The sequence below is a fragment of the Jaculus jaculus genome, chromosome 6 (genome assembly GCF_020740685.1).
Source record: "Jaculus jaculus isolate mJacJac1 chromosome 6, mJacJac1.mat.Y.cur, whole genome shotgun sequence".
In the NCBI taxonomy this organism is placed as follows: domain Eukaryota; kingdom Metazoa; phylum Chordata; class Mammalia; order Rodentia; family Dipodidae; genus Jaculus; species Jaculus jaculus.
Window position 1 is genome coordinate 41975324 of NC_059107.1, and position 21008 is coordinate 41996331.

General features: G+C 40.1%; 1 pseudogene and 1 gene segment (V, D, J or C); both read left to right on the plus strand.

Moving 5' to 3' along the window:
* Nucleotides 1-9371: 9371 nt before the first annotated feature.
* Nucleotides 9372-9920, plus strand: LOC123461491. The segment is given in 2 exon segments: nt 9372-9426; nt 9535-9920. Coding segments are annotated over 2 exon segments (441 nt in total).
* A 10106-nt stretch (nt 9921-20026) lies between these two features.
* Nucleotides 20027-20543, plus strand: LOC123461467 (annotated as a pseudogene).
* The last annotated feature ends 465 nt before the right edge of the window (nt 20544-21008 follow it).

Sequence of the window (21008 nt, forward strand, 5' to 3'; positions counted from 1 at the left end):
GCCCTGTTTGTTCTTCTCGTTCTCTTTTGACTTATCCCCTGCTGATGTTAGACTATGATGCCAGATTCTGATTCCGGACACGATGGTCTCTACCTTCTGTAACTATGAGTGAAAACAAACAATTTTCTTCATTAAGCTGGTTCTTATCATATCAAATGTTATTATGTCAAAACAATGATAAAGTTATCAAGACAGTGATCAACCACTAAATAGATTCAAAGAAATATCTAAAAACAAGAAAACAGCACCCTTGCTTGTTTCACCAATTGTTCTTAGTTTCAGCCGGGGCCCTTTTGCGGTATGATGGGGTGGCTCTCTCCTTAGGATCTACTTCTATCAGAGAAAGAGAAGCACATTCTCCAATAGAGAGGGAGTTAGCACCAGACAAATGAGATAACCCTTACTTTTTTATAGAGAATTTAATAACTGTAGGCCCTTTTGGTTACCAGCACAAGGGTGAGGGAGATCAACACAGAGAAAAATGAACTCCTACCAAATCAGAGATCCAGAGCCCCAGAGGTCCCCAACACCTCATCACTGAAGCAGACCAAAAATTAACCCAACATGGCTCAGGGAAATTTTATGGAAGAAGGGGGAGAAAGAATGTCAGAGCCACATGTTGGGTCATGATATGCAGACATTTATCCTACCAATAACTGTGGGCTAACACCAGAATGCATGACCCATATACTTCAACAAGGAGGGGTCAAGGGGAGGGGTAGGTAATGGATGAGCCTAATAATGGTACCCAATTGATTGTATTTGCTGAGCACAAAACTAATTAATAAAAAATATATACTTTTGAAAATTAATAAAATCTAAAAACAAAATGTTAACTAAAGAATTAGCACCTAATTTAAAAAAAATCTAGCTCAAATAATAAACAAAATCAGGGCTCAGCAGTTAAGGTGTTTGCCTGTGAAGCCTAAGAACTCATGTTCCTTCCAATCTCCAAGTCTACCATAGCCGGATGCTTTGACAAAAGTACAATCTCACAATGTGCCACAAGAGGGCGCACACGTCTAGAATTCCTTCACAGCTGGTTGAAGTTCCCGGCATGCCCATTATCTCTCCCAACCCTCTCTTAAAATGAAATGAAATAAAATAAAATAATTACCTAAATGGTCAGTATTCTAATCCTTAATAAATGAAACTATACAGTAATTCAATAGTGCTAAGTACTAAGGCAAACTGTTTCTGTTGGCATATGTAAGTCATATGTAAGTCTGGTGTTCAAGGGTGCCCTTACGAGGAGGAGGTGGCGCTGGAAGCAAGGGTGTGACACAACCCATCTGGAATCTGTATCCCCACCGCTGCCAGAGCTCCACAATCTCTCACATGCTGTGCAAGAGCCTGTGCCGAGCCTTGTGTAACCTCACAGCCTTTTCTGAACATGTTCCTGGGATGGGAAGAAAGAGCCTTGTTGACAGACGTAGACCAAGAACGCTCAGGATTCTGAACCTGACTGCTGTGCCTGATGCATCTTTACAACATCCTTCTCCTGGCCAAAACATGTCTTTGGCATCTCATCTGTATCAGACAATCTGGAATTGCCTGCCCGATCACCACTGTCTTCTCAGACTTACTCGTAAACCCTTACGCTTCTTTCTCTTACCACCTGGACAACTTATTAAGAAGAAAAATCCCCTTTCTATATAATTTTTGCCGACAATAGATGGAATAGAATGAACTTCATGAAAAGATTTAAGTCAAGACATTATTACCCTAAGCTGGAAAGTGCTGTGATACAATCCACCACTAGATGGCAGACAAATCCACATTGCCAGGTCTAAGCCAGGTCTTCAAAACAGGAAACACAAGAGATTCTTTAAATTGTCTGCTATAAACACCAAGAAACAAGGTACTGTCACCCTGGCAAGATCTTCAAATCCAAGATTACTACACCATCCATTGTCAGCAGAGAAAATGTCCTTAAATTGTGACCCATTGAAATGGAATGATGCCGCGGACTGACTCTCGGGGAGATCAGGACCGAGGGAGAACAAGGGCGAAGGCTGAAGGAGAACTCGGGATTTGGGGAGGAAATGACAGACAGACACACTCTAGGTAGAATATGCTGCTGCAATTTACTGAAGGTTTCATGAAGGTTTTATACAGATTGAACAGAGAAACTTAGCAAGCCAACAAGTGATCTCAGAAATCATTAATCTAAACAATCTTAAGTATTGTTCTATTGTAAGCATACATGTAATGTTGATCAGGCAGAAACTGTACCCATTTTTTAAGAAGGACGTCTTGTATCATTGACCACAGCTTTACATGAATAGAAGCTTGGGGTAAGGGATGTAAGGTGAACAATAGGTTATTTATTTTTTATAAACCGAGCAAAGAGCCATCTCTTTTTATTTATTAGATTATTTATATAATCCTCATATTCATTATAAAAGTGTTTCTATCCAAAAGACCACCAATCTTTTAAGGCTGGTTTAATGTTTTCCAGGAATTCTTTTCTTTCTTGTCTAGAGTATAAGCACCAAGGCTTATGTGTCTTTGTTAAGCATTTCATAAATGGAAGAGAATGCCATAGCCTCCTTTTTTCTTTATAATTCATTCATCTATTACCGAATTCATCATATCCTCCCTCATAGGGGAGTGGAACTAAGTAGATTCCAGCTCTGGGAGTCTACTATCAGCCCTTGATCAAGTACTGAACATACCCCCCAGGAAGTTTCCTGGTGGGAAAACCTAAGTTTTACAACTCCCTATCTGTAGAACTGTCATACTTCTAATGAACATTACCGATTAACATTTCTACTTTCACTTTCTCAGGACCAGTATTGTTCTAAAACATCATAAGCTGTTTCTATTCTACACCATCTAAAAACTGTTCTAGAGTTGATCTTTTATTCCTAGTAGAGTTATACATATCCTCCATTGCCCTAATCATAGGAGGGACACATTCAATGCTTAGATTGTTTCTTGTACTCTGATTGCGTGCAAGATTAATAGTAAGTGTAGCGTAGAAACTAGCTGTTCTTTGACAAACAACTAGAAGGGAGCAGGAAAGAAACAGAGCGCAGAATACAGCTCATTGGCACCGGCAATTAGGTCGTCGTGACTTCATGGGCAGCAGGAACCTTTACAGTAACCGACTGCCAAGGGGTCACCGGGGGCATCCCTCCGAGGAGTGCTGGCCCTCTGTCCTCAGTACTGGTACGTCCACGGCAACCTCGCCTGTGTAGCAAGCAGAGATGTTTCTGTACTGGATGAGAGCTGAGGACAGAGGGACAATACTGATCCTGAGAAAGTGAAAGTAGAAATGTTAATCGGTAATGTTCATTAGAAGTATGACAGTTCTACAGATAGGGAGTTGTAAAACTTAGGTTTTCCCACCAGGAAACTTCCTGGGGGGTATGTTCAGTACTTGATCAAGGGCTGATAGTAGACTCCCAGAGCTGGAATCTACTTAGTTCCACTCCCCTATGAGGGAGGATATGATGAATTCGGTAATAGATGAATGAATTATAAAGAAAAAAGGAGGCTATGGCATTCTCTTCCATTTATGAAATGCTTAACAAAGACACATAAGCCTTGGTGCTTATACTCTAGACAAGAAAGAAAAGAATTCCTGGAAAACATTAAACCAGCCTTAAAAGATTGGTGGTCTTTTGGATAGAAACACTTTTATAATGAATATGAGGATTATATAAATAATCTAATAAATAAAAAGAGATGGCTCTTTGCTCGGTTTATAAAAAATAAATAACCTATTGTTCACCTTACATCCCTTACCCCAAGCTTCTATTCATGTAAAGCTGTGGTCAATGATACAAGACGTCCTTCTTAAAAAATGGGTACAGTTTCTGCCTGATCAACATTACATGTATGCTTACAATAGAACAATACTTAAGATTGTTTAGATTAATGATTTCTGAGATCACTTGTTGGCTTGCTAAGTTTCTCTGTTCAATCTGTATAAAACCTTCATGAAACCTTCAGTAAATTGCAGCAGCATATTCTACCTAGAGTGTGTCTGTCTGTCATTTCCTCGCCGAATCCCGAGTTCTCCTTGAGCCTTCGCCCTTGTTCTCCCTCGGTCCTGATCTCCCCGAGAGTCAGTCCGCGGCAGGTGGCGCCCGAACCAGGGACTTGAAGGACAGGTAAGCTTTCTTTCTTTCTTTCCTCAGAACTTAGGATCGGCTCTCACCAGGGAACTGCAGTCCCGCCGGTAAAGGATCACCGGTTAAGAGTGAGTAATCACAAGGAAATCATGGGGCATTCAATGAGTAGAAATGAAAAGATGTTGGGGGTCATGGTACAGCACATGTTGGCAAAAAATGGGTTTAATGTGTCCATAAAAGTTTTAGAAGAATTTATGCTTTTCTTAACTAATCTTCTCCTTAAACAATTGGCTTGGGAAAATGCTTATGCGCTGTGCCAGGATTTAATCAGACCCATAAGAAAGACAGGACAAATACAGGATTACATTAAAGCCTGTTTGGATGCCTCACCAGCGGTGGTACAGGGAATGGCCTACGCTGCAGCCATGAAGGGACAAAGATTCAGCGCCTATGTAAAAAAGACTTATGGGGGAGGAAAAGCCTCCCCACAAGGACCTGGTCCTGTATGTTTCAAATGTAACAGGACAGGCCATCTGCAGAAGGACTGCAGACAACAAAGTTCAGGTCCCAATAACAAGGGACCCGCTCCTGGATTATGTCCCAGGTGCAAGAAAGGAAAGCATTGGAAAAATGAATGTAAGTCTAAGTTCCATAAGGATGGGACCCCCCTAAATGGGGAAGAAAAAGAGGAAAATGAATCAAAAAACTAAGAAAAAGGCAAGCTCCTAGCCCAGAACAAAAGGGAGCTCCCCCTCAAGAACAGAAGGAATTAAAATTAAATCCTCTTGCTCCAGAGTTTACTATTCAACCTAAAAAAAAAAAAAAAAAAAAAAAAAAAAAAAAAAAAAAAACAACTCCAACAATGTTACATTGGTCTCAAGAGCCTTCGGCTCCATTACCAAAAGTGCTTTAAAAAGACTTGCTGACCGGTTCCTGGAAAGGACCAAATATCTTAATAACCTCGGGAGGAAGGTATGCTTGTATTTTCCCACAGGATGCGGACTCTCCCATCTGGATCCCTGACAGGCTTGTCCGCCACACTTTACGCAGGCACATGAGACGGCTAAAGAGGAACAACAAACAACTAGAAGGGAGCAGGAAAGAAACAGAGCGCAGAATACAGCTCATTGGCACCGGCAATTAGGTCGTCATGACTTCATGGGCAGCAGGAACCTTTACAGTAACCGACTGCCAAGGGGTCACCGGGGGCATCCCTCCGAGGAGTGCTGGCCCTCTGTCCTCAGCTCTCATCCAGTACAGAAGCATCTCTGCTTGCTACACAGGCGAGGTCGCGTGGACATACCAGAATGATATACTAGAATGGTGTGTGGGTGTGTTTAGTGAGGGGGGGAGGGTTGGAAGGAAGTCACCATCCTTTGGCCAAACTAACAACATTTTGTCCTTCTATGTCTCTGATTTTGCCTCTTTTTCCTCCTGAGTTCTCTCTTGCAGTTATATTGGAGCCTCCCACTGCAAATCGTTACTCACATGGGAGAAGCTATTTGTGATGGTGAAACTGGACCCTGAAGCATGAATAATCATTGCATAGGAATGACCTCACATCCTTCCACACATATCAGCTTCCCCGGAACTCACGGTGATAAGACAGTGCTTAGCCATACAGAATTTTATGAAGAATGCTTAATTTTAAAGACATCTTACCCTAACACCATTACTTCCTGAATTTAAATCTAAAACATATCAGTACCCTAAGGTGCATTTGTGATCAGTTATCCCCTTTATTTGCTTTTGATTTTTCCCCAACATAGCCAGGTTGGTTAAATCCTATTTCTCTTCACCAAATACTGCTCAAACTTTTAATTGGTGTGTTGGGACAAATGGTCCCAATCTAAATGTCCCAAGCCTAATCTGCTGGAGCTTCTGGACCCAGGGTTTGGGTCCTAAACCTCCTACAATAGGAATGAATATCTACTGTGGAAGTTAAAGGAACCTGAGTATGTTTATCTCCTACTATCATACTCCATTAAAGGAGTGCTGTGTGAAGCCTGCTCCAGGAGCTGAGGGCTTTGTGGTGTGGAGTCATAGAGTACAGTGAAACACAGATTATGGCTGATGGAATTCATATAAAGGAATACCTCTGGGGGCAGCACGCAAAGGCCAGTGGGCGCTCTAGGCCCTTCTCCAAGGCTCGCTGGGGGCCAGTCTGTGGCACAAGGGGAGAGAAGCTTCCTGGACGCTGCACAGGCCGGCTTGGTGCTCTGCCATCCTTGCATGGTATTCATTGGTGGCCACAGGACTTGGCCGGGCTTGGGGACTGCAGCCCAGGGCTGGCACACAGGTGCATCGGCTCTTGTCATCTCCACTCCACTTGGCTTGCCTGGCCAGGCCCTGGTTGCGGTGGAGGGAGCAGGACAACCAGTGGCCCGACAGGCGACTTTGTCTTCTGCGGGCTGCACAGCACACACCTGGCTGGAGCTGTGCGAGCTGTTGGCATTGTGTCAGTACATTCAGGCTTCAAAAGCCAGAGATGATGCCAGCACATCCATTTTCAACTACTAGTGAAGGAGAAATTTCTGTGCAGACACCACTGAGAGGAACATTCAAATCTGAAGCCCTTGCTTCATATTCTGAGAAATATTCTGAGAAGTGGAATAGAATCTTTTTGATCAAGATGCACAGGGAATGCTCTGCATGCCTAAAAGGCTAGCATCCAAGACCCAGACTGATCACAGGCAGCCTCAGTTCTGTGCCTTTATTATCACGAGGAAGAATGACTCTCGGACATTTGGGTCTGCCCCCACATTTTATGAATAAGTGTCAAGCAAGCAGATCTGCCGCACAAACCAGACCCGCCACCCACAGGCACAATGCAGACTAGGATGTTCTCCACATTCCCCAGGCTGATGGCAGTAGCCAGAGTGTCATGGAGGATGTTGAAGGCACTCTTGGAACAAAACTACAGCGCTTCAACTCCTGTGACAGATAGAGAAAGAAGAACATAAATAGAGAATGAATGAGCCAGGGCCTCCAGCCACTGCAAACGAACTCCGGGTGCATGTGCCACTTTCTGCATCTGGCTCACATGGGTCCTGGGGAATCGAACCTCGACCCCAGGTCCTTAGGCTTCACAGGCAAGTGCTTAACCACCAAGCCATCTCTCCAGCTCAAGAGGTTGAATCTTGAAGGAACTAGTTCATGATTAAGTGTTTAATAGTAAACATTATTAAAGTCCAGGGTTCTAGGAAATCAGCAACAGTAGGCTCACGGTGCACACCACTACCCGGGGATCCCACCGTCATGCGTTTAAAGGAACATAGAATCCCTGGAATGTAGAGCGTGGACGCCGAAAACCAGTCCCATTCTGCTGCTGATGATGAACAAGGTTTAGGCTGCCAGGACAGTGATGTAACTGTGAACTGTGTAGCAATCAAACAGACGTTGAAATTTTATGTTGATGCCCAAACTAATCCAGGTCTGTGTGAGCTGGATGAGGGGAGATCTGAACTGCTTCCTGGAGCTGCAGACAAGTGAGGCTGCCACCTTGGTTGGGATGATGTCCTCACCACTGCTGAAGACTAAGAGAAGACAGTGAGAATTGGGTCTCAGGGATAGTTCATTCAGTAAGGAGCTTACCACACAAACACAAGGACCTGAGTTCTAATTCCCAACTCTCACATAAAAGCCAGGGATGGGGTTCATGCCCATAATCCCAGTCCTGGGGAGCTGGAAACAGAGCGGCCCCTCAGATTTGCTGCCCAACTAGTCTTGTCCAAATAGTGAACTCTAGGTTTAGTGAGAGTCTCTCTCTAAATTTAATATGCTGGGCTGGGTGGGGATGGTTTAGGAATAGCAAAAGGTGCTTGCTCAGAAAGCATGCAGTTCCAGGCTCAATTTCCCCCTACCAAACATAAAACCAGACATAGTGTAGAATATACAACTATAGTTTGTTTGTAGAGACAAGAGTCCCTTCCTTGTGCATCAATACTCTCATTCAATTTTGCTGTTCCAAATAAATAAGTAAAAGTATTTACAAAATATAATGTGCAGATCCATTTAGGGAAACAACTTCAATCATTGTATTCCATATGCTTATGTCCAGATATGCATAAAATTACATACACACAGGCATAGCCACACATACTCATGCATAAAAGGTGGAATTTATAGTGTATGGACTTATATTGAGTAGCAGTACTATTTGTTAATCATATCCACTATCACTAGTCAACACTATTCTAAAAACCTGCAGAAAATAGTAAGAGGCAGAGAAGTAGCTAAATCTGGGAGAGTTTAAATTTAAACAAAATTGTAATTTATTTAATCCCTGAGCAAGAAGGAACCCTCTTTCTTCCAATTCAGATGGAAATGAGTGACACTGGAGGAGACATTGTGTTAATTAAAAACCTATTGTGCATTGCATTACAATGTACAGTAATTACCTTCCAAAGGCTCCTAAACTATACTGGTAAATTCACTTAAAATACTGCTGAAAATGTATTTTCCTTTTTATACTTTATTCATTTATTTGCAAGGAGAGAGAATGAGAGGATGAATGAGTGTATGTGTATGTGAGAGAGAGAGACAGAAAGAGAGGATGAAAGTGTGTGTGTGTGTGTGTGTGTGAGAGAGAGAGAGAGAGAGAGAGAGAGAGAGAGAGAGAGAGAGAGAGGATGAATGAATGTGCAGGAGCGTCCTGCCACTGCCAACAAATTCCAGATGCATGCATCATAGGGGAACAAACCTGGGCAGACAAACATTGCATGCAGCTCTCTTGATCACAGAGATATTTCCCTAGCCCTCTTCCCCCAATAAAATGTATTTTCTACTTAAATAAATGAAAACTTACAAACTCAAAATACTCTGAAGAGAGAACACAAAATTATTTCTCTTCCAATTATAATTATTTGTGTGTGTATAAAAAAAATTAATAGATTTGTGTTGTATTCTTCTCTCCAAACAATATATTCTCTTATATATTATTATATTAATAACATTAATATATGATTATATAATATATTACTTCATTATGAGTAGAACAATTTTGCACAAAATAGTATTTATACCTATCAGATATTCAAAAAAGAGCTTCCAAAATGTCTTCTATTATAAAATGGCCTTAAGGATGAAAGCAATTCTCTGGAGATGAATATGTGCTGCCCTGGTCTGACCTGGGCCTCCACTGAACTACTGAGATGAGCCAGCCCTGCATCTGCACCCAGCCCTGCCCAGCCCCTGCTGATTTGCATGTGTCCAGAGCACAGCCCACTGTCCTGGTGTTTCTTAATAGGCTGATCACATCTTGTGAGACAGTTCCAGTCAGGACTCAGCATGGACATGAGGGGCTACACACTACTCTTGGGGCTTCTGGTGCTGTGGCCAGCAAGTAAGCAATTTGACTATTCCATTGTGGTTAGTATTACTTAGATCTGTAGTGAGGTCCTCTTTTCTTCATCATGCTTAATTATGTACTTATCTATGTCTCTAATCCTAGGCTCCAGATGTGACATCCAGATGACACAGACTCCATCCTTCCTGTCTGCATCTCTGGGAGACAGAGTCACCATTTCCTGCAGGTCCAGTAAGGGTATTAGTAAAGATTTAAACTGGTACCAGCAGAAACCAGGGGAAAGTCCCAAACTCCTGATCTATGATGCATCCAGTTTACACACTGGGGTCCCATCCAAATTCAGTGGCAGTGGATCTGGGGCAGAGTATTCTCTCACCATCAGCAACATGGAGTCTGAAGATGCTGCAATTTATTACTGTCAGCAGGACTATGAGTACCCTACCCACAGTGATACAAGTCATTACATAAAGCTCTGGGAAAGAAGAAGTGTGAGGCTGGGCTGCCCTGCTGCTCTTGGTGATTTGTCCTAATGAAACAGTTTCTCATATGCATCCTAATGTGGAGTAAGCAAACTAGAATGTATTTGTTTTGTAGAATAGGCCAAAGAGGGCTTTTTGCTATTCTCTCTCCCTCTCCTTCTCCCTCTCCCTCCCTCCCTCTCTTGCTCTCTCTCCCTCCCTCTCCCTCTCCCCCCCCCCTCTCTCTGTGTCTCTCCATCACCAGAATTACAAAATGGCAATGTTTTTCTGTTTAAAAGAGAACAGCATCATTGCATCTGAGGTGTTACAATACTAATTGAAATTTATATGGTAAAGTACAAACTACTCCAGATATTGAAAGCATATATTTATTTCAATATCCAAAATTTATTTCCAAGCTATGAAATTTAAAAGGATGGGATGTGCTATTGAAAGACATTAGAAAGAAATTTTACATGATTATTTTTTAAAAGTCGGGCTGGAGAGATGGCTTAGTGGTTAAGCGCTTGCCTGTGAAGCCTAAGGACCCCGGTTCGAGGCTCGGTTCCTCAGGTCCCACGTTAGCCAGATGCACAAGGGGGCGCACACATCTGGACTTCCTTTGCAGAGGCTGGAAGCCCTGGCGTGCCCATTCTCTCTGTCCCTCTATCTGTCTTTCTCTCTATGTCTGTCGCTCTCAAATAAATAAATAAATAATTTAAAAAAATATATTAAAAGTCAACATGCCAGAGAAAGTGAAGGATGACTAACTGTAGATTCTCTGAAGCATGGAAATCTCGTTGGTATATTCTCAGCAATTTATATATGGCTCTCACACTTCCCCTCTGCCCACCTGTAAGTTTTTCAAACATCAGCGAATATTAGTTCATCCCCATATGGCTTCTTGTCCCATAGGAAGGTACTTTACTCAGAACCAATCCAAAAATTCATACAAATTATACGATTTGTGATAGGCATACTTCCCAAAATGATGGTGGTGATGATGGGAATCTGGTCTCCATCCCCCACTGGACTACGGTTATAGATGTTCACACTCATGTCCATATTTAAATGTGTGCTAGAAAACTGATGTCAGGTATTCTTTGCTCATTCCTTTTTTTTTTTTTTTTCTTTCCCTGAGTCATCTTCTCAGTTCTGAATGACTATAGTTTCATAACAAAGAAGCCAGTATGTCTACATCCACATTTCTTGACTCTGGATTTTCTTTCCAATATTGTCCTTGGAATTTCTATAGAAATTCTAAGTTCTTATTGTCAGCCACATTCATTCATGCCACTTTCAGGTATATAACCATTGAAGAAGATTACCCCACACAAAGTAAAATTAACAGCCAGAAGCTTCTGTGAAAGGACTGGGTTTCTTTGAGACCCATCCCCAACCATGTCAGAATGTTGACAGAAAACAGCAGCTGCAGTAACTTCATGAATATAAATGGCCATGTCCTGTCCAGAAGAGTACTGATCACAACCCTCACAACTTCCTGATCTTGCAAAGAAATATTCAAGCAATACAAGATTTAAACAGGACAAATATCAAACTCTACACCTACAAGTCCATCAGTGTTAGTCAGTGACAAGACTCCAAGTCAATTCTATTGTGACATTTCTCAGTAGTCCCAATTCGAGCCCTCCAGCTTCTCATACTCCTGGGAAACTTCATCCAGTGCCGACAACCCCTTTGATAACCATCACAGTCCGTGTATCTCCACTACGTCTCTGCTGTAATGCATGGTTCATTCTCAAGGCTCGGTACTTCCATGAAGTTAGTCCAACAGTCCTCCTCAGTAATGTCCATGGCCATTTCCAAACTACAAAACCGTGTTGCAAGTTCAGTGAAATTCTCTTTCTTGCATTTGTTATACTACTTAATACCAGATTGTCTGGCAGTTTGTTAATTCAGGAGGGGATGAAGCTGACTTTGAAGAATAGAACATTCCCTTGCATTCAGCCCCCTTCTAAAGACTTTGTATTATTCGCATTGTTCCAATGAAGGTAAACTGGCCCAATAACAATGGTTGTTATCTCTCAATTGCAGCTCAACAGGCAGCAATTTGGGCCCAAATATTTCATTTTCTCTGTATTATGTTCCTCTGCTCATATCAGTTGATTTCTAAGCAAAGCAGCCCTGTACAAGTTCTCAGGACACAAGCATAACAGCAAGCCTCTCACATAAACGGCTTCTAGCCCAATTTAGGCAAAGTCTTTCTCACCCTCACCAACCAAACATCCCAGTCTATTGTTCTTACTGCTTTTAACTCTTCCAACTCTTACCAAAATAATATGTCAAGCTGTACTTATAAGCCTGCAAGTCATCTCTTAGGCCAACATTTAAAATTCTTCCACATTTCTCTCAAAAATTCAGCTCCAGGAGGCCAAATGCCACACAGTCAGGTTTCTAGAATTAATGAACCCACTTATTGGTACCAATTTTACTGCTGCAGTTATGTTTGCATTGGTGGCAGAAAATTTGTGATCAAGTGCAGTTTGTGAGGAAAGAAAGGGTTTATTTTGGTTTTCAGCCTTGAGGGAAAGCTCCATGATGACAGGGAAAAACAATGGCATGTCCAGAGGGTGGACATCACCTCTTAGGCAACATCATATGGATAAGAGCAACAGCAGAGTATGTCAAACACTGGCAGGAAAAAGCTGGCTACAGCTCCCATAAGCCCACCCTCAACAATACACTGCATTCAGGAGACTAATTCCCAAATTGCCATCAGCAAGAACCCCAAATTCAGAATGCCAAAGTTTAAAGTCTACTGGAGAGACCTGAATCAAACCACCATAGTAGGAAACTAGATATAAAGGAGAAATGGTTTAGTGGGAGTTGGAAGGACCTCAGCACGGCAGTAGGGTGAAGTATATGATGTATAGGAAATTGTCAAAAATAAAATGAAAATAAAAATTTAAAAATATGTCACAAAAGAAAAAGAAGGGCTGGAAAGAGGACTTAGTGGTTAAACACTTGCCTGTGAAGCCTAAGATCCCTGGTTCGAGGCTCGATTCCCCAGGACCCATGTTAACCAGATGCACAAGGGGCTGCATGCATCTGGTTCATTTGCAGTGGCTGGAGGCCCTACCACACCCATTCTCCCTCCCTCCCTCTCTCTCTCTCTCTCTCTCTCTCTCTCTCTCTCTCTCTCTCTCTCTCTTTCTCTCTTCCTTTCTTCCTCTTTCTTTTTGTCTGTTGCTCTCAAATAAATAAATAAAAAGAAAAAGAAAAGAATAAACTACCCTCACAACTATTAAAAATTCCTGGGAGTTGGAGGGATTGCTTAGTGGTTAAGACTTTTGTCTGAAAAACCAAAGGACCCAAGTTTGATTCCCAAAGACCCATGATAGTCAGATGCACCATGGAGCACAAACATCGGGAGTTCATTTGCAGTGGCTGGAAGCTCTGTCACACCTATTCTCTCTCTCTCCCTTTCTTTGTCAAATAAATAAAAATATTTTTAAAAAATTGTTTTGGATATTTTAATTGGATGCATAGCGTTTATATGTAAAATTATAGAAAATTAAAATCTTGACTGTGTTACAGACTATGAATATTAAAACAATGTCAGATTGCTTCAATATTCTATAATCTACAATACAAATATCTATATTCACAAAGCATAGAGAGTTTACTGTAATGGTTTATTTATAATTAGGTGTTTAAAAAAGTTGTATACATATTTTATTAGCAAATAAAGACATTTTATTTCTAAATTTTAAGTCTTATTCTTTGCCATGCATTATTGCATTTGGTGGAGCTCTGTTGTAAGTCTGAAAATGCCTTGATCATTTTTTTTTTTAATAATTTGAGGGAAAAAAAAACTCAATATTTTATCACCCATTCTTATGGTTTCCATAGTTTCACAAATGCTTTATAACAATAAGGCGTTTTCCCATTATGCTGACTTTATGAGATTTTTATAAGGAATAACTGTTGACCTCTTTATAAATGACATCATGAAGATAATTGTGTAGCTTCTCTGCTTAACTCCATCAGAAGGATTAATATCTATGTTATGAATTGTTAAAGTGGACTTTGACTTCTTAAGTACAATCAATTCAACTTCAATGAATACAAAAACTTACTCACTTTATAAAGCATTTTTTAATAGACATTCTTACTATTGTCCAGCCCTTGTGCAAGTATGAGTACCTGAATTTTGATCACAAGAACCCACAGAAAAGTGGATGCTATTGCAAGTGACTGTATTCATTACAAGAGAAGGGACACACAATCAAGAGCTTCACTTGGAAGCTCACCCATTAAGTGTATTACCTTATTTGATTAATCCTAAATGAAAATACTTTGTTTAGAATGCTATAAAAGAACACATCTTAGGATAAGCAATCAAGGCATGGTATTTCAATATATATTTTGTGCTTTTTTTCTTTAACTTGAGGATATAGTTACAATTGAAAATAACACTATTATAATGTTTCTTTTAAAATTACAAGTCTGTATAAATAAGGATTAAGTAATAAAATCTGAAGGAAAATGGATAGATTTGGAAATATATATATATATACATACATATATATATATATGTATATATATACACCAATTGAAGCAACCCGAGTCCAGAAAGATAAAACCTGTATTTTTCTCTAGTATATTGACCTTAAAGATATTTTATTTATTTATTTGATAGAGACAGAGAGGAGAGAGAGAGAGACAAAGAGAGAGAGAGAGAGAGAATGGGCACACCAGGCATCTAGCCACTGCAAAAGAAGTCCAGACACATGCTGGCTTTATGTGGGTACTAGGAAATTGAACCTGTGTTGGTTTTACAGGCAAGTACTTTACCCACTAAACCATCTCTCCAGCCCAATCACATGGCTTTCACATTTTAGGTTTCATATATATGTAAATAATGGCATGTAAGACTGAGGATAGCTAGGTTCCAAGAAGAGTAATGTCTGGAAAGAAGCAGGAGAGAGATATTTGGAGACCTACAAATTTTAAAAAATTGAGGCTACCTTGGTCCGCATAGTATGCATCAGGGCAGCTTGTGCTGAAAAGAGTTACACCTTGTTTAGAAAAAAAAAAAAAAGTTTAATAAAAATGTGCCAGGAAGATGGCTTAGTGCTTGAGGCACTTGCCTTTGTAGCCTCAACACCTAGGTTCAATTCCCCTGGACCAGATGCACAAGGTGGTGTATTTGTCTGGCATTCTTTTGCAGTGGCTACAGACTGTGAAATGCTCACTCTCTCCCTGTCTGTCTCTCTCTTTCCATACTTCCTAGAGGGGGTGTAGATTGGAACTAATTGTGCCGGGCCAGAAATAGAATATTCAGAATACTAACTATGGATTTACAGAAACAACAAAGCTTAATTATGCATATTCATTCAACATGAGAAGCGCAGAAAACAGATTCCAATAATGCTCAGGATGGTAAAACATGTCTGTATTTTCATATATCTATATCCACCAACAAAATGAGGTAAAGTAGCAGAGGCTTCTGAGCTAGTGTTTATGCAAATCTGAACAAATCTTAGGCTCCTACTCAGCAATGAAGATGATCAATAGCGACCAAAGTTCCAGTCTGTAAACTAGAACTAAGCATTCACAGAAAGAACCTGGGAGATAGCTCAGTTGATAACAGTGCTTATTGTCCATGTATGAGAACCTTTGTTTAATTCTCTGCCTCCCATGTAAATTCCAAGCACCTAGGTATATACTTTTGAATTCCAGTGCCCTTAATGTAAAGATAAGTAAACTCCCAGGCCAAAGTTGCTAGCTAGACTAGCTGAATCATCAAATTCTGGGATCATTGAGTGTTCCTGACTCAGTAAATTAGGGGGAGAGCAATTGAAGAAGACTTTAAATATTAATCCCAGGCCTCAGTGTAGACTTTCACTCATGTGTGTGCCCACCCACCTCCACACATATGGGCATAAGTATGCACATAGTACACACACATGGATTAAAAGAATTAAAAATGAAACAATGGTTAAATGGCAAATAGACTGTAATACCACTTTATATGTGAGCTTCTGGATAAGTAAAAGACCCCGTCTCACAAAACAGGGTGGAAAATGATTGAGGAAGACACCAATGTTGACCTCTGGCTTGCACATACATGTATACACAATTGAAAAGAAGCACTCCCTAACAGATAAATTTCTCTGTACACAGAGAAATCAATCCATTGAATAAGTTTTCATTATAAATGATGCAAGCTAGCAGAAAGCTGGGTGAGATTTGAATGGGTGGAAGAAACAAATCAAACTTGAATTCTGTTTTAATCCATACTATTTTTCAAATTTTAAGGTAAAATAAAACCATTTCCTTTATGAAGACAATGAGAAGAAATTTATGTGAAGATATGCCTTATGAGTAATGTGGGAAAGTTCTCCAACCACCTTGAGAGTGAAAGAAAACAGTTACTTGAATGCATGGGGAGAAATATCAGCTCAAAAATGAACAAATAAAATATATTTAAAAATACAAAATAAATGGTAGAAAACAGCAAGCACTATAAGTATCCCCTGAGAAATTGTTCACAATTAAGAGATGGAAACCTCAAAATTTCACAAATAAGAGGCACAATTTCACAAAGTTTTAAGTGGTTTCAGAGAAATAATCAAAGGGATGTTGGGAAATTTCTTAACAGAAATGAAAATGCAAACAGCAAAAAATCACAAAGTATCATAATGTATTGTTTATAGCAAATCTATGGTATGCTATGAATGCATGTGTTGCAGAAATAGGTTTCAACACACACACACACACACACACACACACACACACACACACACACACAGATACACCCCCACATGTACACACACATATGTCTGCATGAAATAATTTTAACTGAATTTCACAATTTCATTTTCCTTTCTTTTTGACTAAAATTTCATGCTACATCTATCATATTTTCATTATCCAATTATTGGTTGATGGACATGTGGGCTGAGTCCATTTCCTAGTAGTTGTGAATAAAGCAGCAGTAACTATAGATGAGTAAGTATCTATGACGTGGGTCTGTAGGGTATCTTCTCTAAAGTGGTATACCCAGGTCATATTTTACATGTATTTTAGCATTTTCAGAAATCTCTACAGTGATTTGCTCCAGTTACACTTCCATTGAGAATGAATAAGGCTTCCTCTTTTCCTGTTCCCCTGTTAGTATTTGTTGCCACTTAAATCTTCTTTTAAGAACTCCTTCTTTAGTTTCTTGACCCATCCTTTTGATTAGGTTGTTTACTTTATTACTTCACTTCAAAAGTTCTTTATATATATAATAGATATTTGTTACATATATAACTATAAAGAAATAATTAATGTTAGTTAAGGCCACTGGATTAGAAGTGCTTTCTAATAATAACTACAAAAGTCTCAGACAAAGGAATTTGACACTGAGTATGTGGCTTTCCTCTGATGCTCCAAAATTTCTACTATTGGTGTCACTAAGTGTCATTTTCCTCTTTTTCTTGACAATGGTATACATGTACATAATGTATTCTATTCCCACTATCTTTTTGCCCTGCATCTACCACATTGGGCAGATAGGTGACAAAGAATTTGCTGTTCAATCCAATCTAAAAGACCCTGGTAAAATGGTTCAGAATTTTCTTCATATTCATAGTCATCAAAAATAGAGATATGGTAAGACTTTAAATATTAAAAAAGTAAATATTTGCTTGTTGTGTTAGATTGATACAACAACAAGTATTTTGGTGAAGTTATCACATTTATGAAGTGTAGGAATCCTTGGCAGGGGAGAAAAGAGGAGACAGGCAGAGAAGCTAGGCAGTAATGGCCACTTAATAAACCAGTGACTGGGCTGGAGAGATGGCTTAGCAGTTAAGCGCTTGCCCGTGAAGCCTATGGACCCCGGTTCGAGGCTCGATTCCCCAGGTCCCACGTTAGCCAGATGCACAAGGGGGCACACGTGTCTGGAGTTCGTTTGCAGTGGCTGGAGGCCCTGGCGCGCCCATTCTCTCCCTCTATCTTCTTTCTCTCTGTGTCTGTCGCTCTCAAATAAATAAATAAAAAATTTTAAAAAATAAAAAGTAAACCAGTCACTGCTGAAGTTGACTGTATCTCACACATACGGGCAAATGGGGAAATGGCTCTGTGTTATTTTGGTAAAGTGAAAATGTTGAGACATCTATTGTCCTTTTGCTCTTAAAACTCTTAGTCTTCTGAAGGGCGGTCACATATGGCCTTGTAAAATGGTATGTGAGCAGGAACCACTGCCTACAGAAAGCACCAATTGGTATAGATAAGGCAGGTAGATGTCAGCTGAAATATGGTGGAGAAAAGCTGAAATGCCAGTACTAACTGAGTTGAGCTATAAAATGGAGTGTAGTACTCCCAATATGTGGGAGTGGGGGAAAGATACTGATTCTTAAATCAGCCAGCTCACAGATAGCTGTTTACTAGGAAATATTAGTGAAATGCCGGACCCTAAAATATCAGCAACAGTAAGCTTATGCTGCACACCACTGCCTGGCCTCCTACCATCATGCAACTGTCAGAACCACAGTATTCCAGGGTTGTACAGACACTGCAGACAAATCTCTTTATAGTTATGATATCAAGTAAGGCTGAGTGCCCAAGGAATGATGTAACTGTGAGCCGTTAAACAAATAGTCATTGAAGTTTTGTGGAGATACAAAAATTTTCCAATTGCATCTGCACTAAATTGTTGGGAGACAGAAACTCGATATCTGGATATGCGCAGAGAGTAAGGTTGCTATCTAGGTCAGGATGATATCTAAAATCAGTGCTGAACAGTAAACCAATAAAGTATGAAAGTGTCATTATTGGTTTTGTGGGAGATGGATTTGTCAGAAAGTATTTGCCACACTACCACAAGGACCCAGATTCTAAGCCCCACTTGCATCTGAATGCTAGAAAGGTGATTTGTGCCTGTAATACAAATGTTGAGGAGACAGAAATGAGAGGATCCCTGGAACTTTCTGTCCACCCAGCTTTGACAAACTGTTGAGCTCTAGGTTTAGCGAGAATTCCTCCCTTATGAAATAATGTAAAAGGCTGGAGAGATCTTTTATCTTTTAAAGGAATTGCTTGAAAAGGGTGCAAGTCCAGGTGCAATTCTACAATACTCACATAAACTCAGGTGCATAAAGTGGTGCATACATCTGCAGTTGATGAGCTCCTGGTACATATCTCCATTCAGTTTCTTCCTTTCTTTCTTCCTCCCTATTTCTCAATCTCTCATAAATAAAAACATAAAAATAAATACTGTGCACAGTCATTAAAGAAAGTATTCAACATTAAACATGGGCCTCTACAACAAGTATGGTATGTGCATGTATGTGTCCCCCAACATATGTATCAGCACACAAATGTATGCACACAAAAAGTGCAATTGATTGTTCATAGAATGAACATGTATGGAGTATAAATGCATTTTGCTGAAGTAAGCATGGCTGCTATAACTATTCAGCACAATATGATTAAAAGTTTTGGAAATAACAAATAGCAGAGGACAGCTGACCTATGGGAGACTCCACACTGAGGGAAAGGTTAAAGATATTTCATCTGTGAATAATAAGGAATCTGTATCTTCAAGTGGTGGTAGAACTATGAGTGAAACTTAAGGAGAAATTGTATTAATTGTGGAACTATATTGTGCTTCTCCACAATGCATAGAAACTACCATGGCTAAGGTTATAATTTAAGAAAATATAAGAAACTGAAGAAAAATGCTTTTTTTATTTAAGGAAATGAAAAAAAAAATAAAGTAAAAATATTTTGAACTGAGAACACTGTTATTTTTTCCAACCAGAATTCCATGTATAAATAAATGATTTTAAACTTCCCTGCTCTACTTTTCCTTAAAACATTATGTATTCCTCTGTTTCTTCAACATAAGTATTAAATAAATAAGTCCAAAAAGTTTTTTATGTACTTTTGAAAACTGTCTTCAAAATGTCTTCCATCACGACTTGTATTTACGGAAGAACTACATTTTCTGGAGGTGAATATGTGCTGCCCTGGCCTGGCCCGGGACACCTGGGGAAAACGGGCTGACACTGAGTTATTGAGAAGAGTGAGCTCTGCAGCTGTGCCCAGCCCTGCTCAGTCCCGACAAATTTGCATGTGTCCAGAGCACAGCCCTCTGTCCTGGGGTTTCTTAATAGGCTGATCACACCCCGTGTTGGTGTCAGTCCCAGTCAGGACTCAACATAGACATGAGGGTGCCCACTCAGCTCTTGGGGCTTCTGCTGCTCTGGCTCCCAGGTAAGCAAGGACTCAGTGAGAATTTGAGTACCACACTAGTCAGTGCTACCTAGCTCTTTAGTGAGGCTCTCTTTCATCATGGTTTATTATGTAGTTATTTAATTATGTTTCCAATCTCAGGTGCTAGATGTGATATCCAGATGACACAGCCACCCTCCTTGTCTGCATCTCTTGGAGAAAGAGTCACCATTAGCTGCAAGGCCAGTGAGGATATTGACAATGATTTAAACTGGTATCAGCAGAAACCAGATGAAAGACCCAAACTCCTGATCTCCTCTACATCCACTTTACAATCGGGGATCCCATCCAGGTTCAGTGGCAGTGGATCTGGAGCAGAGTATTCCCTTACCATCAGCAGCTTGGAGTCTGAAGATGCTTCAATTTATTACTGTCTACAGGAGTATAAGTACCCTACCCACAGTGATACGAGTCATAACATAAACCCCCAGGAAAGCAGAAGTGTGAGGCTGGGCTGCCACAGTTGCTTCTCCTGAGACCTGCCTTATTGAAACAGTTTCTCAGATGGAGACCAGCTTTAGAACAAGCATATTGGAAGGTGTTTGTATTGTTAGAAGAGGCAATAGATTTTTTTTTTTTCAAACTAACATTCATTCTGACTCTTCATGCCCCAAATGTGTTTCCTGATTTTAAAAAGGAACATAGTCATTATCTGTTAGGTAACTTGGTTACAACACCAAATGTGGTTTATATAGCAAAGTAGAGACTATGCTTCTATTTAAAACACATTTTTTTGTACTATAAACCGGTTACTAAGTTACATCATTTAAAATGATGGGCTATGTTATTGACAGACCTGGTGAAGAAAATTTTTCCATGATGATGCTATTGAAGCCAGTATACACCTGCTAGAGAAAGGGAAGTTTGCATAACTGGATTTGCTAAAGCATGGAAATCCCATTGTTGGGTGCT